The sequence below is a fragment of the Corythoichthys intestinalis genome, chromosome 12, assembly GCF_030265065.1.
Source record: "Corythoichthys intestinalis isolate RoL2023-P3 chromosome 12, ASM3026506v1, whole genome shotgun sequence".
Classification (NCBI taxonomy): Eukaryota; Metazoa; Chordata; class Actinopteri; order Syngnathiformes; family Syngnathidae; genus Corythoichthys; species Corythoichthys intestinalis.
The window spans coordinates 41,811,216-41,837,982 of NC_080406.1; the positions used below are offsets into that span (position 1 = coordinate 41,811,216).

General features: G+C 39.7%; 3 protein-coding genes across 7 annotated transcripts in view; 1 reads left to right on the forward strand and 2 right to left on the reverse strand.

Moving 5' to 3' along the window:
* Positions 1 to 703, forward strand: part of LOC130927197 (receptor-type tyrosine-protein phosphatase-like N) — a 28,945-nt gene extending 28,242 nt beyond the window's left edge. For both annotated transcript variants that reach the window (XM_057852847.1, XM_057852848.1), the window contains exon 24: positions 96 to 703. In XM_057852847.1, the coding sequence (XP_057708830.1) occupies positions 96 to 167 (72 nt within the window). In that variant the 3' untranslated portion in view covers positions 168 to 703. The remainder of the gene's footprint in view (positions 1 to 95) is intronic.
* Positions 588 to 11,491, reverse strand: LOC130927198 (dnaJ homolog subfamily B member 6-like). Its single transcript, XM_057852849.1, has 11 exons — positions 11,274 to 11,491; positions 9,488 to 9,584; positions 7,459 to 7,568; positions 7,321 to 7,374; positions 7,031 to 7,147; positions 6,749 to 6,823; positions 6,532 to 6,655; positions 3,868 to 3,938; positions 3,480 to 3,776; positions 1,217 to 1,289; positions 588 to 1,116 (listed from the first exon to the last, which is right to left on the reverse strand). The coding sequence occupies exons 2-10, from the start codon at positions 9,550 to 9,552 to the stop codon at positions 1,261 to 1,263; spliced, it is 942 nt and encodes a 313-aa protein (XP_057708832.1). The 5' UTR covers positions 9,553 to 9,584; positions 11,274 to 11,491; the 3' UTR covers positions 588 to 1,116; positions 1,217 to 1,260.
* Positions 11,492 to 12,731: 1,240 nt separating this feature from the next.
* On the reverse strand, positions 12,732 to 26,730 carry LOC130926751 (tubulin alpha chain-like). Of its 4 annotated transcripts, none has more exons than XM_057851903.1 (5): positions 26,245 to 26,730; positions 23,285 to 23,492; positions 23,015 to 23,163; positions 21,889 to 22,892; positions 12,732 to 12,813 (listed from the first exon to the last, which is right to left on the reverse strand). In XM_057851903.1, the coding sequence occupies exons 1-4, from the start codon at positions 26,293 to 26,295 to the stop codon at positions 21,912 to 21,914; spliced, it is 1,389 nt and encodes a 462-aa protein (XP_057707886.1). In that variant the 5' UTR covers positions 26,296 to 26,730; the 3' UTR covers positions 12,732 to 12,813; positions 21,889 to 21,911. The 4 variants fall into 4 exon arrangements, with proteins under 4 accessions (XP_057707886.1, XP_057707888.1, XP_057707885.1 ...); XM_057851905.1 differs by lacking the exons at positions 12,732 to 12,813; positions 26,245 to 26,730 and adding exons at positions 24,404 to 24,516; positions 25,531 to 26,210 and having other exon boundaries at positions 19,746 to 22,892; XM_057851902.1 differs by lacking the exon at positions 12,732 to 12,813 and having other exon boundaries at positions 19,746 to 22,892.
* Positions 26,731 to 26,767: the final 37 nt, after the last annotated feature.

Consider the following 26,767-nt stretch of genomic DNA (forward strand, 5'->3'; position numbering starts at 1 on the left):
GTATCGTTTGTTATTTACAGTATATGCAAATAAATGATCTGTACTTGTTTCCTGTTTTTCTCCTCAAACCTCTTATTCTCACTCCGCCCACTCAGGATCAGTTTGAATTTGCACTGACAGCTGTTGCTGAGGAGGTGAATGCCATCTTGAAAGCCTTGCCACAGTAAACAGTAGCACCGACTGACTCAACATCACCAACCCAAAAATATTGGATTATCTGCCAGCAGATTCCTTGAACGAAGCAGTAACGTATCCCAGTACGAAAGACCCTCAATCATTATTTAATAATAAAACCTCTTAATTGCATATCTTTTTTAAACATCTTTCCCATATGTAAATATTTTAAAAATATGGACAGAAGAGTACGTGCATATACAGTGCCTGTGCAATTTCTGAATTTCTGTGGACCAGAATACTGTATGCCACTGTCTTATGTGTCAATTTTACTTTTCTTTAAATGAGGCTTGCCTTTGCTTTTAAAAACGATTGTCTACATTCATGTCTTACTGTAACAGATGACAGTGCACATTAGTGTTTCTGTAGTTCACTCTCAGTGTAAACTGTTGTATTTCTGTGCTGCTGTGACTAATGTAAATAATTCCCAATGATGATTGTATTTATTTCATGTAGCAAACAGATAAAATGTCTATAAAAATGTATTTTTGACTGAATAAATTAGTGATGTGATGCAGCAAAAAACACATTTCTCTGATCGAACTGAGTCTTTGTGTGTTTTGCATGAAACGAAATGTGATGAAAGATGTACAAAACACACAATGCCTGTAGGAAATACTGTATTTCTTTGATTTACACAATATGTTAAAACTTTACCGCTATATTTATGGTTCAATTCTTTGGGATATTTGTTCTCTTGGCTTAATCATTTTATCTTGTACACTATTACCCTTACAAAAATGAGTTACAATGCATACAAACAAAAATGATTAGTCCAGAGAATATGTGGGCCATTTCCCAGTCTTTTCAAACCAATATAAGATTGGTTTATTCAGAGTCATACATACTAAGCACACTTCTGTAACATTTTAAGAGTCATTCATAATATAGAAGACATGATGGGCAGAAAGACGAGTGCGTCGTGGATTCTTGAGATTTGACCTGTAAAAGCAAAATTGGAATCTTGTTTGATTTATGATTTGGAGTTGAGACATAAGACATGATATGAGCAATATGGTGCTTTGACATTGATACACTTTACCGAAAGATGAGGGCGCGGTCAAAGCAGAGCAAGAGCCAATAGGGTTAGCTTGTGAAGGCTTCAAAGTCTGAGTCTGCAACAGCAAGCAAGAGATTTCAAAAACAACGTTCTCAAAGTATTTGGAGGGGGAAAAAAAGTTTAGTGGCAATAAAAACTGACTCTCGCCTAATACATCATAAATCTTTCCGAATATGATCAAACATCTGAAGCAGCTGAAGTAAGTCATTTTTTTCTCAAAATGCACAAAGCATTTTTATAACCCTCCTAAAATGTCTAATCTGCATTCAATATTTATCTCATACAACATGCTGAATACATAATTGAATTACTACATTGAGACAGTGCAACAGCGATGCAAACATTAGCACACAAAACGAAAAAGCGAGTATTCCAACTCCTCTTGGTTCAATTTTTTATTTGTTATGGCATTCGGAACAATTTGTTGAGTAAATGACAAGAAAACACATTAAAAAAAACTTACTGACTGAAAGCTATTCTGCTCATTTTCTTGCAACAGTTCTTCCATGATTACTGTTACACTTAGGCAACATTTGATAAATTATTAAATAAATACAATAGCAGACACTTCTAGCTTGTTGAAATTGATAAATTACCAACATTGTACCTTTTTAACTTATAGTTGTTCGTTGTTTTAATTTTAAAAGGTTTACCACATCTGCAAGGCTAAGGTTAGTTTGTGAGTTGATAAATTTATTTTTCAGTTATTTAGCCACACATAGGTAGCCTGAGGAGAAAGCCTGACTGTGTACAAGATACATGGTAAGTCGATCTAGTCTTCAGTGATTTCAATTGGATTACTACTCCAGTCCAATCAGGACCAACAAATCACAGCATGCAAGGCAGGACTCTGCGATGTGTCATCAAGGGAAGTGACAGCAAATCTTTTTTATACTCCTAGGGGTTTTGGGAAATGGTGTGGGTTCTCATCTTTTTTCCCGTATATCCAACGAAGAGACTGCCATAAGGGACATGATGGCAATTTTTTTTAACGTCCTCCTACTGCTCGTACAATGTCAAGTCTCATTTAAAGCGAGAAAAAACACCTAACTTTGCACGTAGCCTACGCTCCAACTTGCTGTCACACAGAGTTATTTTAGATTCAGTCTGTGCTTGTTAGCACCACCTCTAGCATCGATTTTGAAATCCAGCCCAAACTGCAGAAGACCAGATTCGCTATGTATCTTATACATTGAGAAAGTCATGCTGGCTTGCCAGGCTAACACAAAGGCACATATTGGATACTTTTTTTTTTTTAATCTATCCAGACATTCGGTCACTTTTTTTATGACTCAACAGTGGAATAAGTTATCCTTAAGTTTAGTGGATCATATTCATTCCTATATTAGTTGCAAAGGAATGTGCCAATGAAACATTGTTAGAGTCAATATGTTTTTTAAACCAATTGTGTATTGGCACAAAATGTTTTGTAGTCTGCTTGTATTTTATGAAGCTTAGTGTTGGTCTGCGCTCAGTTTTACAGTTTTGATACATTCCCTTTATACGTACATGACTGAATTAGGTAAACACTATAGCATAGTCTCAACTGACCAAAAACACACTTGCACAAATGCATGCAAGCATTTGGGCGTGCACACACACATACATACACAACCTCAACACAATTTGTGGTTCCCAAAACACTTCTTTAGATTTCACTTCTTTTACAAGTGGCTTGATTTTTTTTTTTTTATTTCATAAGTAATATCATGTTTACTCTTTCAGTGTCTCTTTTCATCTTTCTGCTGTGAATTTAAATGAGTCAGTAGTAGATGTCTAATCTTTTAGAAGTGGGAGGGGTGGCATTCATTTGCTGCTACCCTCCCACTTCAAGTGGATTGGACATCTCGCACTGTTGATGGCAGCCGATGCAGTAAATATTTGGCATTTTTGCACATTCATATACATTAATAATGCTTCATTTTTGCATGCATGATCACTTTGCTATTACAGACTGAATGAATGCAAAGCCCAGAGATCAGCAGACGCTAAGTCAGCTCAATTCAAATAAGACACATACTGCATTAACACACAAAGCACCCACACTTCTTTTGCTTTTTGTCACTGCTATCACTACTTGGCAATGCAGTGTCTTGCGGCACTACACTTCCAGGCCCCGAATCCTTTCTAAGCGCACCCTTTTTTTTGTCGTTCTCGCCTGTGTTTAGATGTTTTGTCTCGACAACCTCAGTTGCTCTGTGTTCCCCACTTCTGTCATTATCAGCTTTGCCCCTGCCCCCGGCACCTGATATGAAGTCTGGAGCAGCTGCTTTCTGCTGGGCTTCCATTTCTGACAAGCTGCAAGCCAACGCCATCTGCAGATCTTCATCGTCCTCGTCTTGCTCGTTTCCAGTAAGCCCCCCAAAGTTGTAAAAAGGGGCAGCGCTGAACGAGCGGTGTGCACCTGCAGAATACGGGCTGGACCAGGTTCTGCCAGTTTCATCACTTGATTTGTTTTGGATTGAGGGATTTGTGGGCATTTGATGATGCTGGCCCTCTCGTCGACTCAGCTCCAGCGCGAGAGCCATTTCGTCCTGCACGCCTGAAGGGGAAATAAAACAAAAAAGCATGTTAAGTTGTCTTCTAAGTTGTCAATTAACTTTTATCATCAAAATGTGAACGGTTGGCCTTACCGTTAATTAGTACAGACTTTAACACACCATCTTCCTCGATCTCTATTCGTTCCTGCCCGTTCTCTTTAATCCTAAAATTGAAAAATATTTCAGTGGTCTGTTCTTAAGTGTAAACCTTTTTTCTCGCTGCTTTTTTGCCAGGGAAAGTGTTACAGTGCTGGCCAAAAGTATTGGCACCCTTGCAATTCTGTCAGATAATGCTCAATTTCTCCCAGAAAAAGATTGCAATTACCAATGCTTTGGTAGTAATATCTGCATTTATTTTGCTTGCAATTAAAAAACACATACGAGAATGAAATAAATTTACATCATTATCGTTTTACATAAAACTCCAAAAATGAGCCGGACAAAAGTATTGGCACCCTTTGAAAAATCATGTGATGATTCTCTAATTTGTGTAATTAACCGCACCTGTTTCTTACCTGGGCATATAAGATGGTGGCAATAACTAAATCACTCTTACAGCCAGTTAAAATGGATAAAAGTTGACTCAACCTCTGTCCTGCGTCCTTGTGTGCATCACGTTGCGTATAGAGAAAAGAAAGAACACCAAAGAACTGTCTGAGGACTTGAGAAGCAAAATTGTGAGAAAGCATGGCCAATTCAAGGCTACAAGTCCATCTCCAAAGACCTGAATGTTCTTGTGTCTACCGTGCACATTGTCATCCATAAGTGTAAAGCCCATGACACTGTGGCTAACTTCCCTAGATGTGGACGGAAAAGAAAAATTGAGAGATTTCAACGAAAGATTTGTGCGGATGGTGGATGAAGAACCCCGACTAACCCCAAAACAAGTCCGAGCTGTCCTGCAGTCCGAGGGTACAACACTGTCAACCCGTACTATCCGTCGGCATCTGAATAAAAAAGGGACTCTATGGTAGGATACCCAGGAAGACCCTACTTCTGACCCAGAGACATAAAAAGCCAGGATGGAGTTTGGCAAAACTTACCTGAGAAAGCCAAAAACGTTTTGGAAGAATTTTCTCTGGTCAGATGGGACAAAAGTAGAGCTTTCTGGGAAAATGCATCAACATAGAGTTTACAGGGAAAAAACGAGGCCTTCAAAGAAAAGAACACCGTCCCCACAGTCAAAAATGGCGAAGGTTCCATGATGTTTTGGGGTTGCTTTGCTAACTTTGGCACTGGACTGCTTGTCGTGTGCATGGCAATATGAAGTCTGAAGTCTACCAACAAATTTTGCAGTATAATGTGTGTGAAAGCTGGGTCTCCCTCAGAGGTCATGGGTCTTCCAGCAGGACAATGACCCAAAACACACTTCAAAAAGCACTAGAAAATGGTTTGAGAGAAAGCACTGGAGACTTCTAAAGTGGCCAGTAATGAGTACAGACCTGAATCCCATAGGACACCTGTGGAGAGATTTGAAAATGGCAGTTTGAAGAAGGCACCCTTCAAATTTTAGAGACCTGGAGCAGTTGGCCAAAGAATAATGGTCTAAAATTCCAGCAGAGCATTGTAAGAAACTCATTGATGGATACCGGAAGTGGTTGTTCAGTTATTTTGTCTAAAGGTTGTGCTACCAAGTATTAGGCTGAGGGTGCCAATACTTTTGTCCAGCCCGTTTTTGGAGTTTTGCCTAAAATGATTTTTTTTTTTTAATTTGAAATATATTTTTTTGATTGAAGTGTCACTTTTTTTGAAAAGCAAGAAGTTTTGAACTTTTTTTTTTTTTTTTAAAGTGGAAAAAGTTTTGAACGCACTTTTTTTTAAGTGGAAAAAGTTTTGAAGGCACTTTTTTCAATTGAATCATTTTGACACAATCACCTATCAAATATAATCACCTGTAATTCAAACATGTCGGAAGTAGTGGCGAAGTTCAATCTTTGGGTCAAAATGATTCAATCGAAAAAAAGTGCCCTCTAAACTTTTTCCACTTAAAAAAAAAATGAGTTTAAAATTTTTTGCTGTCCAAAAAAGTGACACTTCAATAAAAAATATACATATATTTCATATAAAAAAAATATTTTCAAAAAATTTTTTTTTTCTTTGATTAAAAATAGTTTTTTTGATTGAAGCAACTTTTATTGGGATTGAATGAGTTAGACGTAAATGTCCTACCTATAATATGGCCTAAACACAAAAAGGATTGCTTCAATCAAAGAAAACAGTTTCAATGAAAAATTAAGTGTTGAAATGCAAATTTCTAAGTTGTTTTTTTTTATTGAAGTGATTTTTCTTTTTAAAATATATATATTTTTTTTTTGTTCGAAGCAACCTTTTTTTTGATTGAATAATAAAGACACAAATGTCCTAGCCAAAATGTGGTCCAAACGCAAAACTACATTACTTCAATCAAAAAAGTTAACTAAAGTTAACTAAAATCACAAAAAAAAATCAATCAAAGAAAAAGTTTTCAAATACGTTTTTTTGAGTTTCAAATTTATTTTTGCATTCAAACACATTTTTTTGGGGATTGAAAAGAATTTTTCTTTGATTGAAAATATATATTTTGAATGAAGCAACTTTTTTTTGGATTGAATAATAAAGACACAAATCTACCTCCGTACTGAAGAGGAGAGTGAACTAAAATTAAAGTTATTGTCTTTACAGAAAACATTTCAATCAGTTGCACATTGTGGAAAATAATACAAGATTTCACAGCCATGGATTTTTCAGTTTTGAAAGGGTCACAAAGAAACTTCTTACTTCTTGGTGGTTGTACGTTTGCCATTTATGATGCGAGTGGAAGTAGACACAGATTTGAAATTGCCTCCACCCATGCTGCCCATATCATGAAAACCACCCATGGATGAAAAAGACGTAAATTCAGCTGTAGACAAACAAAAACAAAAGACATTATTGAGACAATTTTTCTTATTCAAGAGTGTATCCTAGTGTCTGTTGTTATGTATTAAGAGTTTACCTCCAGCTGAAGGGAACGAGAAAAAGCGGTTAGGACCCATGCGAGAGGTCGAAACCCCAAATGATGAAAATTCATCTAATGGAAAATAGAGAGACAAATTCAGTCAAATGTGTTTTGCTTGAAGACTAGGTTGGTTGTTTCTATGTTCTAATGTTATTATTCATTGTCATTTTTTCTTGACTGTTAATACAAGGTAAAAAAAAATCAATTATATTGATTGTAACTAAACACATTTTTGGCCAATTTGGAAGCAATCATTCAATCTTGCAGCGTATAGTTTACCAAACAAACTGGCGAAAGGATCTTGGCCACCAAAAAACTCCCTGAAAACCTCATCTGGGCTGCGGAATGTGAAGCCGAATCCTGGGAAATCTGAAGAGAAGTCCGAGTTGGACGAGCCTGAAGGGAAAATAATAAAGCACATAAACAGAACAAAGGTGAAGGGAAAATAAAAACAGAAATAAGAAGAAATTGAGGGAGGAATGTGCAGAAAATAGTAAAATACGAACAAACAAAAAAAAGAGAGCGCAGTACAGTGTCAAGCAAAAAAAAAAAACCTTTCCTATAAGTACCTGAATGTTTCATTCCATCACTTCCATATCGATCAAAGGCATCCCGTTTGTTCTCTGTACAAAACAACATCAATGCATTACTCACATAACTTGCTCTTCACAAAGTAATATGTCATGTGAAAATGTGCCAGGACTTACGGTCAGAGAGAACTTCATAAGCCTCGGCAATTTCTTTAAATTTCATTTCCGCTTCCTCTTTGTTGTCAGGATTTTTGTCAGGATGCCATTTAAGTGCAAGTTTCCTGTAGCTGAGTTCAAACAAAAACATAAACACGAACGTGGTAGGCACTGTGACACCAAAACAGACCAATACAATCTATTGACCAGCAGCACACCAAGGGGCATCTATTTAATTTTAATCTACAGTGGGGCAAATAAGTATTTAGTCAACCACTAATTGTGCAAGTTTTCCCACTTGAAAATATTAGAGAGGCCTGTAATTGTCAACATGGGTAAACCTCAACCATGAGACACAGAATGTGGGGAAAAAAAAAAAAAGAAAATCACATTGTTTGATTTTTAAAGAATTTCTTTGCAAATCATGGTGGAATATAAGTATTTGGTCAATACCAAAAGTTCATCTCGATACTTTGTTAGGTACCATTTGTTGGCAATAATGGAGGCCAAACGTTTTCTGAAACTCTTCACAAGCTTTTCACACACTGGTATTTTGGCCCATTCCTCCATATAGATCTCCTCTATAGCAGTAATGTTTTGGGGCTGTCATTTGGCAACACGGACTTTCAACTCCCTCCACAGATTTTCTATGGGGTTGAGATCTGGAGACTGGCTAAGCCACTCCAGGACCTTGAAATGCTTCTTAGGAAGCCACACCTTTGTTGCCCTGGCTGTGTGTTTGGGATCATTGTCATGCTAAAAGACCCAGCCACGTCTCATTTTCAATGCCCTTGTTGATGGAAGGAGATTTTAACTCAAAATCTCTCGATACACGGCCCCATTCATTCTTTCCTTTACACAGATCAGTCGTCCTGGTCCCTTTGCAGAAAAACAGCCCCAAAGCATGATGTTTCCACCCCCATGCTTCACTGTGGGTATGGTGTTCTTCGGATGCAATTCAGTATTCTTTCTCCTCCAAACACGAAAACCTGTGTTTCTACCAAAAAGTTATTAAAAGCTATTTTGGTTTCATCTGACCGTAACACATTCTCCCAGTCCTCTTCTGGATCACCCAAATTCTCTCTAATGAACCGCAGACGGGCCTGGACGTGTACTGGCTTCAGCAGGGGGACACGTCTGGCAGTGCAGGATTTGAGTCCCTGGCGGCGCATTGTGTTACTGATAGTAGCCCTTGTTACTGCGGTCCCAGCTCTCTGTAGTTCATTCACTAGGTCCCCCCGTGTGGTTCTGGGATTTTTGCTCACCGTTCTTGTTATCATTTTGAAGCCACGGGGTGAGATTTTGCATGGAGCCCCAGATCGAGAGAGATTATCAGTGGTCTTGTATGTCTTCCATTTTCTGATAATTCTCCCACAGTTGATTTCTTTACACCAAGTGTTTTACCTATTGCAGATTCAGTCTTCCCAGCCCGGTGCAGGACTACAATTTTGTCTCTGGTGTCCTTCGACAGCTCTTTGGTCTTGGCCATAGTGGAGTTTGGAGTGTGACTGACTGAGGTTGTGGACAAGTTGTCTTTTATACCGATAATGAGTTTAAAAAGATGCCATTAATACAGGTAACGAGTGGAGCCTCATTAGACCTCGTTAGAAGAAGTTAGACCTCTTTGACAGCCAGAAATCTTGCTTGTTTGTAGGTGACCAAATACTTATTTTCCACTCTAATTTGGAAATAAATTCTTTAAAAATCAAACAATGTGTAAAAAACAAGTGGAAAACAAAAATCAAACAATGTGATTTTCTGATTTTTTTCCACATTCTGTCTCTCATGATTGAGGTTTACCCATATTGACAATTACAGGCCTCTCTAATCTTTTCAAGTAGGAGAACTTGCACAATTGGTGACTAAATACTTATTTGCCCCACTGTATCTTTATTAACAAAAAAACAAACAAAAAAAAGGTAACCATAATATTAAAACCACCTCTTAACACGATGGACATCTGTAAATACTACAAAAAAAAACTTTTAGAATTTTTGTCATCAGTTTGAATATTGACATTACGATAACATTTGTTACGACTGATACTCACGCCTTCTTGATGTCCTCCTGAGTGGCATTTTTGGATACTCCCAAGACGTTGTAGTAATCCACCATGTCGCCCCGCCACCCCTCTGCACACTCCTTCTCTGGAAGCAAAATGACAGTCTTGTTGGGAGCAATGTCATACAACCCCTTTGCAGGGCAAAACACGCATTTTGCAATTACAGGTGGTCCCCCAGGTTACGTAAGAGTTCCGTTCCTCGGCTGGCGATGTAACCCGAATTTCCGCGTAAATCGAAATGAACCCTTTAAGTACCCCAAGATACACCCTGAACCTCAAAATACCTGTCCAAAAACATGTGTTATTTGCCATAATAATAAGATATAGTAAAAAAAATAAGATACTGTGAGTTACGTTGTGTTAAATGCAGTTATATTCAATGACTATTGGGGCTTTTAAAATAGGATAAATAAAACTTTGGGCTTTACTCGCGAGTGAGCCGTCTTGCTAAAAGAAAAGGGCGCTAGGAAAAGAGTAGACAAAGAAGAGAGGTGGGATATCATGTCCGCTCAGGTCGCCAGTGTTCCCTCTTTAAACGCAGGCTCGCCGTCCAAACTCCAAAAAATGGATCAAGACTCGCAAGAGGAGTCCGTGCCGGGGGGATGCAGCAACAGCAGAACCCCCTTCACCGGGCATAATGACGCGAGACCCGGCTTTGACGCTGGCCATCTGGGAGAGGTGGACGTCTGTGTCTCCCAGCCCACTGCCAGAGGCTGGGTGCCCTCATCTCTCGTTGCTCAACGTTAACAACAACAACAGCAGCAGTATGAGAAAAAGGAAGTGGGAGCTGATGCCATCAGGAGCTGTAGGACGGCAGCGACGCTGCTGGGGGAGGAGAGGATCCTGACATGGGAAGAACTAGGTACTGTTTAACAATAAAAATAAATAAATAAATAAAGGACTGGAGAATGAATGGCGGGCTACATTCAGGCGCCTTAACGTCGAAATCGTGTATTTCGGGTACGCCGTAACCCGGGGACTACCTGTAGTAACATAGAATGTAGAAATGTGTTTAACGGATTCCACATTTTCAGCATGAAAATGTCTAAGGTGATGTGTCATGTGAGTCCCACAAAAATAATTAAAAGAGCCATCATGCAAATTTCTGAACTATTCTTTTGTGTTTAAAAAAATAATAATAAAATAAAAATAAAACATAGTTTTGGGCAAAGAAAAGAAGGATGCATCACAATTAGAAAGGGAAGGAAAACAGAAAGGACACTAGGCCCTCAATTATGAGGGTCAGTTTTGAAAAGATAAATGAGATGTGTTCACACAATCCTAAAACAATCTAATTTGCAAATACAAACTGTAAATATGTAGAGATTCATTTGCACATATTGATATTTTTGGGCAAGCAGCTTTTAAGTATGCATTATTTGTATTCATTGATTTACCTAATGGCTAAACATACAGTTTTACTTCAATCTAAATAAAGATAATTACAAACGCAATACATTGAATACATTGCAAGTGGAACCATCATCTGACAATTTTAGCCTCTCAAGCTCTCATGCCAACTTTACTGGTGGACTGTTACAAGTGTCAGCAGCAGTGAGGGGGGTTGGGGGGGTTCCAAACTGATGCAAATGCCCTACTGAGATCCCCGGGAGCAGCAATAGATGTACAGTATTTCCAAAGTATGGGCATCACACTCAAAGACAGTGGTGCTTCACAAACCTAGGTTAACCTCATTTGTGTGTTTGGTGACACACATGGACAAGCTTCAAAGAAAAATAGAAATAGTAGTGTGAGCGTGTGTAACCTGACCTACCTTGTGAGCCTGACAGAAGCTGAGGCGGTTGTGTACAGAGAGAGTCGCGTCTCTAGAACAGCCTCCCCGGTGAGTCTCTCCACCTTTCAAGACCCTCGCCAACTGCGACACACTCCGCTGGTGTCAAAACTTGTAGTTCTTCAGTCCAGCTAGCCTCGTTGTTGTGCACATTACGTCATAATCAGCTGAGAAGGAATAGAGCGTCGAGAACATGCCGGAGTTTGAAGACGTCATTAGACACGCCCCCAAGTGCTGCGTTCCATGTAACTCGTTTATCTTGGTATCAATACGCCAAAGATTTTTTAAAATATATTTTATACATAACTGCACATGGAAGTGTTGCTCTTGTTAATTAAAATGAATTGAATTACAAATGTACAACACTATCTTCACTTTTAGTTAAGTGAAAAGACGAACAAACGCGGGATGTAACACAATCCGTCTGATCAAAGACATTACCAAGATATCCCATTTTGGACGCGTCCTCAATGCAACATGTCGTCGGCCTGTTGCTGTGGAACGGATTAATCACTATACACAGAAATATTTAAAACCCTAAAATCATATTGTGTAATAATTAAAAAAGATATATACACTCACCGGCCACTTTATTAGTACACCATGCTCGTAACGGGTTGGACCCCCTTTTGCCTTCAGAACTGCCTCAATTCTTCGTAGCATAGATTCAACAAGGTGCTGGAAGCATTCCTCAGAGAGTTTCGTCCATATTGACATGATGCCATCACACAGTTGGTGCAGATTTGTCAGCTGCACATCCATGATGCGAATCTCCCGTTCCATCACATCCAAAAGATGCTATATTGGATTGAGATCTGGTGACTGTGGAGGCCATTGAAGTACAGTGAACTCATTGTCATGTTCAAGAAACCAGTCTGAGATGATTCCAGCTCTATGACATGACATATTATCCTGCTGAAAGTAGCCATCAGAAGTTGGGTACATTGTGGTCATAAAGGGATGGACATGGTCAGCAACAATACTCAGGTAGGCTGTGGCATTCCAACGATGCTCAGTTGGTACCAAGGGGCCCAAAGAGTGCCAAGAAGATATTCCCCACACCATTACACCACCACCAGCCTGAACCGTTGATACAAGGCAGGATGGATCCATGCTTTCATGTTGTTGACGCCAAATTCTGACTCTACCATCCGAATGTCGCAGCAGAAATCGAGACTCATCAGACCAGGCAACGTTTTTCCAATCTTCTATTGTCCAATTTCGATGAACTTGTTCAAATTGTAGCCTCAGTTTCCTGTTCTTAGCTGAAAGGAGTGGCACCCGGCGTGGTCTTCTGCTGCTGTAGCCCATCTGCCTCAAAGTTCGACGTACTGTGCATTCAGAGATGCTCTTCTGCCTACCTTAGTTGTAACAGGTGGTTATTTGGGTCACTGTTGCCTTTCTATCAGCTCGAACCATTCGAGCCATTCTCCTCTGACCTCTGGCATCAACAAGGCATTTCCGCCCACAGAACTGCCGCTCACTGGATATTTTTTCTTTTTCGGACCATTCTCTGGAAACCCTAGAGATGGTTGTGCGGGAAAATCCCAGTAGATCAGCAGTTTCTGCAATACTCAGACCAGCCCTTCTGGCACCAACAACCATGCCCCATTCAAAGTCACTCAAATCACATTTCTTCCCCATACTGATGCTCGGTTTGAAATGCAGGAGATTGTCTTAAACCACGTCTACATGCCTAAATGCACTGAGTTGACGCCATGTGATTGGCTGATTAGAAATTAAGTGTTAACCAGCAGTTGGACAGGTGTACCTAATAAAGTGGCCGGTGAGTGTATATTTATTAGGGCTATCAAGCGATCAAAATTTTTAATCGCGCTAATCACAGCTTAAAATTAATAAATCGTAATTAATCACAATTTAATTATTAATAAAAAAATTATCAAAAAATCATTGTTGGAATGGAAAGATAAGACACAAGACGGATGTACAGTATTTCTTTATTATAACAATAAAACCACAAGATGGCATTAACATTAAACATTCTTTCTGTTAATGGGATCCACAGATAGAAAGACTTGTAGTTCTTCAAAGAAAAATGTTGTACAAGTTATAGTAATTTTATATTAAATCCCCTCTTAATGTTTTTGTTTTAATAAAATCTGTAAAATTTTCAATCAAAAAACAAACTAGTAGCTCGCCATTGTTGACGTCACCGAGCAGGTCATTATATGGGCTCCCTGCCATTCTTCCACAGTGTCTTTAACTCCGTAAGGTAGTGACTGAAATACACCACAAGGTGTCAATGTCGAGTTTTAAACTAATTAGAGATCTAGCCAACGAGTGCGTTTTGCCCCTCGACTGACGTCGTAGTTTCCAGGTTCATTGTACCTTACGTTCATTTGAGTGTTGGCTTCACAACATACAAGACCTCTGATAGTTTGTATATTGTGACTAAATATTGCCATTCAGTGTATTTGTTGAGCTAAACGAAATGTTTGAATAGAGTTTGACCAAAGTCTGAGCAAGTTTTATTTGTATTTTGCATAGCTATTTAGATTGGGAATGCCAGTTCACTTTGCATTGTTGTTTAACTGTGTGAGAATAGGGCCTTATTAATACAGATTGAAGCGCTTTTCTTTTTGTGAACATTTTTTTTTAGAGATAGGAATATTATTTTTGTTGTGCTTTCACTAAATGATACCTATGTTTGTTTTGGAGGAGTTGCCGAAGCTTATGCCAATAAACGGCGCTGTCCAATGAACCCCTGTGTCCACTCGCTTTTTTATGCCTCTTATTATGTGCAAAAAACGGAGTCATTGTAATCTGTTCAAGGCAATGCATGAGCGGGTCATTCCGCGCATGCGTTAAATGCGTCAAATATTTGAATGTGATTAATTTTTAAAAAATTGATTACAGCCCGTTAACACGATAAATTTGACAGCACTAAAACATGTAAATATATATGGCGGAAAACACATTTAGGTGACTTGAAGTTCCGCTCTGAGACCCCCAATTTGGCCAAATTTCAAAATTGACCGATATGTATGTGTGATGCATCATTGGAAAGCTTAAAATCTCCTTTTTCTTTTTTTCGTTTTTTTTTTTATTTTTATTTTTTTTATGTTTTTTAAACAGCAAAACCCTATCTGGAGGTGAGAGCACACGAGAGCAGAATTACAGACGCCATGACTTTAACGAGATATTATAGCGTACTTACCTTGTTTCGATCCAAAAACTCCATATAGCACGTATCACTGAGTGTCAAGACACAGCTGTGAATAGCCACAGCTAGATTTTTGGGGGGATTTTATGGGTGAAACACGATCATATAACAAGGGTCGCGATGCAGAAATCGCAGACATCAAGGAGTGGTCGATATCTCTCCTGCCTCCGCCTTCCCCTCTCTTCTCTGGCTGGGCATCCGCCCTGCGCTCCGTCACGGGTCGCTGGCTGGGCGCCGGTGTATCGGCAGGGTGTCGCCTGCACCGGCGGGGGACCCTGCCTTGCCTGGGGCTTGGTGGGCCACTGGGGGTCCTGTGGCGTGTCGTGCCGGTTGGGGGGCTGCGGCTGTGGCTCGTGGCCCGGGTGGGCGGGTGGGGGTGAATGTAGGCGTGGGGTTGGCGATGCGTCCCCTCCTGCCATCCCTGAAGGCCGGTTGATGGGTGCGCGGGTGGCCCGGGGGGCCACCCTGGGTCCCGGGGGGGGGGGACGATGGCTCCTTTGCTGGGCTGCGGGAGGAGGGATGGGCTGCGCATGGCCCCCCGCCCGCCCTCCCTCCCCGGGCTGGCTGGGTGGGGGCCGTGGCCCTGGGTTGGCGCCCGCGCGGCTTCTCCGCCCGTCTGCGTGGCTGTCACGCGCCCGGTGGGGCCTGCGTGCTGCTGGATGTGGTAGGGCATGCTCTGGTTGGGGGTCCCGGTGCCGGGATTGGCGATGCGGTGGCGTAGGGTTGGCCGCCAACGGGCTTACACTCATAAGAGATTCACACGATTACTGGGTTCTAGATCACAGAACTGATTTGTGTACACTCTACCCCTTTCAATCACTTAGCTTATAGACACCCCCACCCCCATTCTCCTCTTTCACTGGCCAATAGGCCCCCACATGGTGTAAACCGGAAATACATCTCGCTGACGATAGCACCAGCATATTAGTAACTAGTTTAGATGTTCAATGTATTTCTAGTTGTTGTTTGTGTATGTGTTTCTTTTCCTTCTTCTCTTGTATTTCTTTTCTTCTGTCCCCCCCATAATCCCTTCCTGTTCGCTGCTTTGTCATAATAAAAAGGTATTTTGAATGATCAAAATGGGAGTATGTCAGACTCTCAATGTGAAACATTAAAACTGTTCAGAATCCGGGCACTTAGACTTCCATTCTCTGTGTCAAACAGCTGAACAGGGCAGGTTTTAAAAAAAAAAAAAAAAAAAAAAAAAAAAAAAAGGAGTGGTCGATATTTTCTTTTTTATATATTTACCATTCTAAACGTTGTTTTTTTTTTTTTTTTCAAATTTTCTTTGTTTGGATTGTTTATCATCTAACATTTCTGAGAAAATGTGACAGTAACAAAAAAAAAATACAATTAAGTGATAATTATGAGGTAGATATCCGTGACTTTTTTACAGACACCATTTTTTTTCATTGTGACGTCATTTGTTTAAAAGTTTAAAATATGCGAGTGAATACATTTTTAAAGTCATTTTTTTTAAAACAAAACATTAGACATCAATTAATTATTCTAAGCTAAAAATGACGAATTCGAATAATAAATATAATTACTGAGCTTCTTTTTATGGCTGGGGATGAAACAAAAGCGGTTGCGTGATGTCTGTAAACGGGGGTTTTCAGGGTATAACAGACAAATTAAAAATAGTTTGGGGACTTAATGCGCCATGAATCTGCTATGGCAGCATATAGACATATTGCTCTATCAAACACAACAGTTCTTTTGCTTAAAATACAGCAGTTTCTTTTAAAGAGTAGTGCAAGAGCAGAAATTGCTTTTTCAGTCTAGTCTATATATATGTATATATATATATATATACATTAGGGCTGTCAAACGATTAAAATTTTTAATCGAGTTAATTACAGCTTAAATATTAATTAATCGTAATTAATCGCAATTCAAACCATCTATAAAATATGCCATATTTTTCTGAAAATTATATATATATATATTCTGTAAAATAAATTGTTGGAATGGAAAGATAAGACACAAGATGGATATATACATTCAACATACGGTACATAAGGACTGTAGTGGGTATTTCACTCAACTGTTATTTAAATCTGTCTATGCTGTCCTCACTCCGAAGCGTCTACTTTTTCCAAAGCTAGACAGCTAGTGAACGACGCCTTAATAATCAGACTTCTTCCTTTTTCATCTAATTTATTAATAAAATGGCCTCAAACCATTGTCTTCTTTAGACCGTCGTAAAACTACATAAAAAAGTACACAAGCATTGCGTTAGCAACAACGTTAGCTTAGCACGCTATACAGGTTCACTAAACATAAACAAAAAGTGTCTCATACAAAAAATATAACATTTCGCTTACTAACATGATATGTACATTCTTTACAACAACCATACTTACGGACAAATCTTGTCCAAGGATCATATAAGCACAACATTACAACATAGGCGTCAGCCCGACACGTCGTGCAGCCATATTGAACTGGCATGAAAACAATAAACCATGTCGCAAAGCGACCACAAGAGTTCGCTGTTAGACAGCACAAAAAGCCTTGCTGTAAAACTTACCAAAAGGCAGAATACTGTCTGAGCGGGACATGCGCGTTAATTGCGTCAAATATTTTAACGTGATTAATTTATAAAAAAAAAATATATATATATATATGTATTGTTGTCATCTAAAGTTTACATACACTTGTGAAGAACATAATGTCATGGCTCTCTTGAGTTTCCAGTTATTTCTACAACTCTGATTTTTCTCCGATAGAGTGATTGGAACAGATACTTCTTTGTCACAAAAAACATTCATGAAGTTTGGTTCTTTTATGACTTTATTATGGGTTAACAGAAAAAGTGATCAAATCTGCTGGGTCAAAAATATACATACATGGATCTGAAAATAGCGAATCATTGACTTGAACAAGTCAGGAAAGTCACTTGGAGCCATTTCAAAGCAGCTGCAGGTCCCAAGAGCAACAGTGCAAACAATTGTTTGTTAGTATAAAGTGCATGGTACTGTTTTGTCACTGCCACGATCAGGAAGAAAACGCAAGCTACCACCTGCTGCTGAGAGAAAATTGGTCAGGAAGGTGAAGATTCAACCGAGAATCACCAAAAAGCAGATCTGCCAAGAATTAGAAGCTGCTGGAACACAGGTGTCAGTGTCCACAGTCAAGCGTGTTTTGCATCTCCATGGACTGAAAGGCTGTCGTGCAAGAAGGAAGCCCTTGCTCCAAAAGCGGCACCTTAAGGCTCGACTGAAGTTTGCTGCTGACCACATGGACAAAGATAAGACCTTCTGGAGGAAAGTTCTGTGGTCAGACGACACAAAAATCGAGTTTTTTGGCCACAATGCCCAGCAATATGTTTGGAGGAGAAAAGGTGAGGCCTTTAACCCCAAGTACACCATGCCTACCGTCAAGCACGGCGGTGGTAGTATTATGCTGTGGGGCTATTTTGCTGCCAATGGAACTGGTGCTTTACAGAGAGTGTATGGGATAATGAAGAAGGAGGATTACCTTCAAATTCTTCAAGATAACCTAACGTCATCAGCCCAAAGATTGGGTCTTGGGTGCAGTTGGGTGTTCCAACAGGACAATGATCCCAAACACACATCAAAAGTGGTAATGGAATGGCTAAATCAGGCTAGAATTTTCGAATGGCCTTCCCAAAGTCCTGACTTAAACCCCATTGAGAACTTGTGGACAATGCTGAAGAAACAAGTCCATGTCAGAAAGCCATCAAATTTAACTGAACTGCACCAATTCTGTCAAGAGTAGTGGTCAAATATTCAACCAGAAGCTTGCCAAAAGCTTGTGGATGGCTACCAAAAGCGCCCAATTGAAGTGAAAATGGCCAAGGGACATGTTACCAAATATTAGCGCTGCTGTATGTATATTTTTGACCCAGCAGATTTGATTACTTTTTTCTGTTCACCCATAATAAAGTCATAAAAGAACCAAACTTCATGAATGTTTTTTGTGACAAAGAAGTATCTGTTCCAATCACTCTATCAGAGAAAAATCAGTTGTAGAAATAAATGGAAACTCAAGAGAGCCATTACATTATGTTCTTCACAAGTGTATGTAAACTTTTGACCACAACTGTGTATATATATATATATATATATATATATATATATACAATATGTCTATATGCTGCCATAGCAGATTCATGGCGCATTAAGTCACCAAACTATTTTTAATTTGTCCATTTTACCCTGGAAACCCCCGTTTACAGACGTCGCGCAACCGCTTTTGTTTAAACCTAGCCATAAAAAGAAGGTAAGTAATCATATTTATTATTCGAAATGTCTGTCATTTTTTGCTTACAATCATTAATTGATGTCTAATATTTAGTTTGGAAAAAAAAAAAAGATCACTCGCATATTTTAAACTTTTAAACAAATTACGACACTATGAAAAAATTAGCGTCTGTAAAAAAGTCACGGATATCTACCTCATAACTATGGCTTAATTTTATTTTTTTCGTTACTGTCGCATTTCCCCCAATATTTTAGATGGTAATCGAACCAAACAAAGAAAAAAAAAAAAAAAAAAAAAAAACGTTTAAAAGGGTAAATAATAATTAGGGCTGTCAAACGATTAAAATTTTTAATCGATTTAATTACAGCTTAAAAATTAATTAATCGTAATTAATCGCAATTAATCGCAATTCAAACCATCTCTAAAATATGCCATATTTTTCTGTAAATTATTGTTGGAATGGAAAGATAAGACACACGACGGATATATACATACAACATAAGTACTGTGTTTGTTTATTGTAACAATAAATCCACAAATGGCATTAACATTCTTTCTGTTAAAGTGACCCAAGGATAGAAAGACTTGTAGTTCTTAAACGATAAATGTTATAGTTACAATTTATAGTAATTTTATATTAAAACCCCTCTTCATGTTTTCGTTTTAATAAAATTTGTAAAATTTTCAATCAAAAGTAGTTAATATAAGAGGAATAAAAACAACAATAATTAAAATAGAGTGACCAAAGTCTTAAGTTTTACGTGTATTTTGCATAGCTATTTTGATATGGAATGCCAGTTCATTTTTCATTGTTGTTTAACTGTGTGTCAGAATAGGGCCTCATTACTATAGACTGAAGTGCTTTTCTTTTTGTGAACATTATTTTTTGGGGGAGAGATAGGAATATTATTTTTGTTGTGCTTTCACTAAACGATACTTACAGTGGGGAGAACAAGTATTTGATACACTGCCAATGGGAAAACCCACTGGCAGTGTATCAAATACTTGTTCTCCCCACTGTATGTTTGTTGTGAAGGAGTTGCCAATAAACGGCGCGGTCCAAAGAATGCCTGTGTCCACTCGCCTCTACGGTATAACATATATTTGTACATATCTTACCCAAAATACAACAAGAGACACATAATTGCCACTAAAAGAAAGAAAACTTACCGAAATATGTGTGGAGTACAAATAGCAATTTGCATTGCATTGTGAATACAGCATAAACGTCTCACAACTACTAATACTCCCACGTTTAGAAGAATTAACATGAGTATGGAACGGCGCTGCCCCTAAGCGGCCAGTGGCATTCTCTTCACTCTTAATGTCCATAAACGGCCTCATATGATGTAATCTGTTTGAGGCAATATGCGAGATGGTCATTCACCCAAGCGCCAGCAGAGGGCGGCAAAACTCCATAACAACAAGTGAGCGTTTCAGTGTACTGTCATTTAAATCTGTCTGAGCGGGACATCTGCGTTAATTGCGTCAAATATTTTAACGTGATTAATTTAAAAAATTAATTAACGCCCGTTAACGCGATAATTTTGACAGCCCTAATAATAATATATGAAAATCTCGACCACTCCTTGATGTCTGCGATTTCCTCATGCGAAACTTGTTATATTACCATATCTCACTCACAAAATCCCCCCAAAATCCGGATGAGGCCATTCACAGCTGTGTCTTGAAACTCGGTGATACAGGCTACATGGAGTTTTTGGATCGAAAAGAGGTGAGTACGCGACAATATCTCGTTAAAATCACGGTGTCTTTAATCATGCTCTTGTGTGCTCTCACTAGGGTTTTGCGGGTTTTTTTTTTTTTTTTTTTTTTTTAATGCCCTCCAGTTCTTCTGCCAGAAAATTGAGATTTTAAGCTTTCCAATGATGTATCGCACATGCATAGAGGACAATTTTGAAATTTGGCCAAATTGGGGGTCTCAGAATGGAACTTCAAGTCACCTGAGTGTTTTCCGCCATATATCTATATACACTACCGTTCAAAATTTCGGGGTCGCTTTGACCCCAAACTTTTGAACCGGTGTAGGTGCACTTTCCTATTCCCCTCACTATCCACTTGCGCGGGCCTGTGCGCACTATCCCATGATGCACTATAGTTCAAAAGTTTGAGGCCCCCAAACTTTTGAACGGTAGTGTGTATCCCAAATGATAGAATAAGTCAATGGCATGAACACTAGTTTTCATCCTAAATTTTGTCTCAAATCCAGTGATATGTGGATAAATTCTGGAAAATGTTAAAGCACAGCACGTGCTCCAGGACTGGGTTGTCGTTTCTGTATACTTTCAGCAGGTGGCGCTCTTCTGCTAGTCTTAAAAATCCTATTTTACATAAAATCAATAAATACTATTTTAGAGAGGAACATGATTTATACAACTAAAACTGAAGAAATTACACAAATCAAGGGAGGGATACACCGGATACTCTATGTCAAACAGGTTTCATTTTATTTCAATATTCATAAATTATAATCCTGTAAAGAAACGCGACTCGTTGAAATAAGCAAGAGTAAACCATCAAGAGTTTATGTAAAAGTGGCTTTGGGAAATTTGTAATGAATGCATTACAGTATAGAACCTTATATAACATACAACTATTGGTTTGCAGGGGAACATGAACATGCAACAGATAATTGTTGTTGAGTAATAGACAAAATGACAAAGAAATAAATAAAGCACGCTGGCTGAGTGGTTAGCACGTCAGCCTCACAGTTCTGAGATCAAGGGTTCAAATCCCAGGCTTCAGCCTTCCTGTGTGGAGTTTGCATGTTCCCCCTGAGCCTGTGTGAGTTTTTCTCCCAAAAACAAGTGTGGTAGGCTGATTGAACACTCTAAAAAATTGTCCGTAGGTATGACTATGTCCGTGAATGGTTTTATGTCTCCTTGTGCCCTGCGATTGGCTGGCTACCAGTTCAGGGTGCACCCTACCTACTGGCCTTGGTTAGCTAGGATAGGCTCCAGCACCTCCGCGACCCTCGTGAGGAAAAGCGGCATGGAAAATGAATGAATAAATGAATAAATAATCCCTTATCCCTGGATAGAACAGAAAAGATCTGATTATTTTAAGTTTCCCAACTGCCACTAAAAATGCAGTTTGGACGTGTTCATTAACGCCAAACAATTACTACCACAGGTAGAACATGTCACGTTACTGATAACTTACTTAGGCCTGGGTGATCAGCCTCCTCAGTACTCCTCTCCCGATTCATCCTCATCCCTAATGCTGTCAGTACCAACCTCTTCGTAATCCTTCTCCAAGGCTGCCATATCCTCTCTGGCCTCTGAGAATTCTCCTTCCTCCATTCCCTCTCCCACATACCAGTGCACAAAGGCTTTCTTAGCGTACATCAGATCAAATTTACGGTCCAAACGGGCCCATGCCTCACCAAAGGCTGTGGTGTTGCTTAACATACATACAGCCCTCTGCACCTTAGCCAGATCTCCTCCAGGAACCACTGTTGGAGGTCGCAAGCTGATGCCTACTTTGAAACCAGTAGGGCACCAATCAACAAACTGTATGGTGCGTTTGGACTTCAGAGCAGCAATGGCAGAGTTGACATCTTTAGGAACCACATCACCAACAAACAACAGCACACAACAAGCCATATATTTTCCATAACGAGGATCGCATTTGACCATCTGGTTGTCTGGCTCGAAGCAGGCATTGGTGATGTCGGCCACAGACAGCTGTTCATGGTAGGCTTTCTCTGCAGAGATGACTGGGGCGTATGTGGCCAGAGGAAAATGGATACGAGGATAGGGCACCAAATTGGTCTGGAACTCAGTTATGTCAACATTCAGGGCTCCATTAAAGCGAAGTGAGACTGTTATGGAAGACACGATCTGGCCAATGAGTCTGTTTAAGTTAGTGTAGGTTGGCCTTTCAATGTCGAGGTTCCTGCGGCAGATGTCATAGATTGCTTCGTTGTCCACCATGAAAGTGCAGTCAAAGTGCTCAAGAGTGGTGTGAGTTGTCAAAATGGAGTTATAAGGCTCTACCACAGCTGTGGACACCTGAGGGGATGGATAGACAGCAAACTCAAGTTTTGATTTCTTTCCATAATCAACAGAAAGTCGCTCCATGAGGAGGGATGTGAAACCAGAGCCGGTACCACCACCAAAGGAGTGGAAGATGAGAAATCCTTGAAGGTCAGTACATTGGTCAGCCTGAAACAGGAGTCAGTCTTATTTTTAATCAACCCAAACTGAGAACACCAAGTATGAGCAACATCAAAACTAATTACTTGAACAACAATCAGGCACAACACTAACATATTCAAAACACTTACCAATTTGCGAGTTCCATCTAGAACCAGATCAATAATCTCCTTGCCAATGGTATAGTGACCACGGGCGTAGTTATTGGCAGCATCCTCCTTGCCTGTAATCATCTGCTCTGGATAGAACAGCTGACGATAGGTACCTGTGCGAACCTCATCTGTGGGAAAACAAAGGTGAATGCTTTAGTGGTCATAACAATATTAACATTAAAGCTCCAAATAATAACTTTTTTTTTAAAACAAAAATATGAATTTCGATTAGTATTCAAAGTTACTGACCAATGACAGTGGGCTCCAGGTCAACAAAGAGAACCCTAGGAACATGCTTGCCAGTTCTAGTCTCACGAAAGAAAGTATTGCACAGGTCATCTCCTCTAGTAGGCATTTGTCCATCTGGCTCGATGCCATGTTCCAGGCAGTAAAGCTCCCAGCATGCATTGCCCATCTGTACTCCAGCTTGGCCGATGTGCAAAGAGATACATTCACGCTAGATGAAACAGGCATATAGTAAATATCACAATATTACAAATATGGATTTAAGTATAGTGCCAGGAGAACGTGAAACACGGAAACATCTATATAGCGGTAACTAGACTTGCAAGTTTTATGAAACAAGCAGTCACTTGGGGGGTTTTTTTTGTGTTTAAACTGTAAATGTAAATCTAAATAAAAATGTGAATGGAATTCAAGCACAAATTAACGGTGTATTAATGAAGACATTCTTTAAAAGTGCATATGACGGCAAAAAGCATGTTTAGTTCATATTTCACGCGATATTTTATGGTCCTGAATGAAATGGACCACTGGGATGCGTGTGTAGGCGATCGATATATTAATTCAAATTTTTTTTAATCCCGGGTCATGAAAATAGATGATTTACTAGATTTACGAATAATGCGAATGTGACGTCAGCAGGATGAACATCTTCAATATACAGCCAATACTACAGTATGCAGAATGACTGCGAATTCAGCTGATTTTGCGGATTGTTTATTTTTCACATCACGCCAGCACAGTGTGCTGCAGGCTTTTGTTGCTGCACCAGGATTGGGCTTCAAAAAGTTCCCGTTCACCACTGATAATGGCCAAAACAAGTCCGACAACAGTGCGACCATGTTGAGCTGAGTAAGCTACATGTTTTAGGTCAAATACTGGGATCATGGCACACGTTTTAATGAGGAGGTGGCTTGCATGTTGTGGGTGAACTGAAAATACTCCCTGTCCTCCGAGAAGGCAACACGGCCAACGACCAGCGGTTTGTCCCATACCATGGTCGCTGGCCGATAAAGGCGTGCCCGGCGAGAATGCGCTTTTCTTGGCTTGGCAACGAGCAGCACCCGGCTCCGACGTCAGCCTGTTTGGCTGGCCGATCCAGCCCGCTCGGTCCTAGTCGCGTACTCGCCGAGAATGCGCTTTCCTTGGCTTGGCCACGAGCAGCACCCCATTCCGATGTCGGCCGGTTTGTCCACCGAGAATGGGCTATTTTCGGCAATCATTCCCGTCGACGAGCGCTGCCATGGACACAGCAAAAAGATGCTCTTTCCTCTGTCTCCGAAGCCGGGGCAGGGAAATGACAAAAGTCGGACTAACTCCAGTGGCAAAAAAATACCATTCGGGATAGAAAGAAGTTGCCAGCTTTGACCATATTGCAGTAATTTTGCCCTGTCGTACTGAATAAAGTCATTTTTAATATTTCATATTCCATTTGGCACAAGATTTGTCACGACCATACCATTTATTCAGCAATTGGGGAAAAATACTTAGATAACAAAAATATTCTGTAAAAATATTGGAGAGATTGAAACATTTATGACATTTTGCTCCTCTCTGTCATATTTTCCTCGTTCTGAATCTTTTCCCCCTCAATGGGCTGAATTCTAAATCAGATGAAATCGTGACCCTGCCGACGTCATCATCCAGCTGGGGACGGTAGAGCGCTATGACAGGCGGGTGTAAACGGCAGATTGATAAACTAATTTCTCGTCATCTGCGCTTTGCCAAATTGTTGTATAAAGTCGAATTGTCTCAAAATATGGCTCAAATTCAGATAATCCTATTTAAGATTTTTTTAATGCTGTCACAGGCACTTTATAACTGGTTTTGTCAAGCAGCATTCACTAGTTTCGCTATATTTGGCTGATTGCTACTTTTCGTACTGGCAGAGAAAAAGCCAACGTCTCACCCTTTATTAGGTTAAATTACATATTTGAAATTTTGACATTAACTTCAATCCTGTGTATTTACTGGGGACGAAACCTTTCATTCCCATAAATCTTTAGGGACGCTACTGGTAGTTACACTATTTGAATGCTTGCTCACATTTTAAAGGCGCTCTTCATTAGCTAACATATACGGTTGCCGCATAAACGAAAACTAGAATGGTTTCTCCCGGTAGGTATATGGACTGAAGCGTGTGCTATGTTAGCATGACGCAGGCTAACCTAAACTCGTTTATTTTGAGCGAACAATAAGCAACAGACTATGTAAATTGGGCGGTGACGTAATCGAGGATTGCATTCACTCACCATTTTGTCAGTTTTAGCTTTCAATTCCAAAAAAAAAAAAAAATTCGACTCCAAGTTAATTCAAAAGTACCGATGAAGGAGCCATTTTTTAGTCAGGAATTTGAGCAGGAACGGCCGCAGGAAATCAGGCAGAGGCTGCATTAATGCCCATTAGTATAACGAACACTGAAAAAGGCAAAACGTTTTTCATCCATTAGTCTGCCACTTAGACTCGTCTTTAAAATCCATTTCTACAGAATGCAGGTTTCCGTCAGCAGGTGGCACCCTTTAGCGATTCTGACATTCTTGAATGAAATAACGCCTTTATTGGCATTTTACTAAAATTATATGGTGTTATTGCTAGTATTTAAACAAATGGGAGCTTTTGATTTCCTCAATACAAAAGTTAAAGGCAATTTAGGGATGTCAATGCAAGATGTTACAGCTGGACTGGTGTGGAAAGTCCAGGAATATTTGAAATTCATAACAGTACAGTGAAAATTTGCACACAAATACAGTGGTACCTCTACATACGATCGCTTCGACACACGAACTTTTCGACATCCGACGTAAATTTTGACTCGCCATTTGTTTCTACATCCGACGACATGCTCGAAATACGACGACAATGGCAGCACCGCAGACGAATGCACGGCGGATTTTCTTGTGTGACAAATCAACACAGGTTTCAGAAAAGGTTGGTACAGGTGGTGAAACAAGGAAAAAGTTGCTTACCTTCGAAATGAAGATGCAAATGACAGAAAAATATGAGCGTGGGGTGGGCATCCGTGAAATGGCTCAACAATACATCTCCACGGTCCTCCTCCGACCATCGTTCGCCAGTCTTTATAAATTAAGCTGACAATTCTTATTGTGTCCAAAGAAATCGCCAGCTTCGCCACGTTTTCATCATTTCTTTTACAACTTATTCAACACAAAACGCCTGCTGTCTGCTGCAATTGACGATGTTCTCAAGAGAACATTCAAAGTGAAAGTGAAACTCAAGCTCACCGGTCTGTTTCTGGCACGTGAGCCCCGCGGTGCGTTCAGGTACACAAAAAAACGTCCTCCTTATTAGAACCCGATTCGTTACACTATTACAGGAATTATTATTCTTTTTATTACATTATTCCAATTTTGATTTATAATTTATTTGTTTTGCTACGTGTAATTGCCATTTGTAATAGCACCAGCAGTATTTTTAAGGATTTAGTGCAGGTTTTTGGGCTGTGGAACGAATTAATGGAATTATTATGTA

Bases quoted from the DNA above. Each gene is read 5' to 3' on its own strand.
- LOC130927198 (XM_057852849.1), bottom strand. From the start codon at position 9,552: ATGGTGGATTACTACAACGTCTTGGGAGTATCCAAAAATGCCACTCAG. The intron at 3,939-6,531 runs GTAAGAAGTTTC...TTTCAATTTTAG, and splicing joins AAACGTACAACCACCAAGAA to GATTAAAGAGAACGGGCAGG. The intron at 3,777-3,867 runs GTAAGGCCAACC...TTTCCCCTTCAG, and splicing joins AAAGTCTGTACTAATTAACG to GCGTGCAGGACGAAATGGCT.
- LOC130926751 (XM_057851903.1), bottom strand. From the start codon at position 26,295: ATGCCCACCCCACGCTCATATTTTTCTGTCATTTGCATCTTCATTTCG. The intron at 23,164-23,284 runs GTCAGTAACTTT...GTTTTCCCACAG, and splicing joins CCTGGAGCCCACTGTCATTG to ATGAGGTTCGCACAGGTACC. The intron at 22,893-23,014 runs GTAAGTGTTTTG...CTCCTGTTTCAG, and splicing joins TAGATGGAACTCGCAAATTG to GCTGACCAATGTACTGACCT.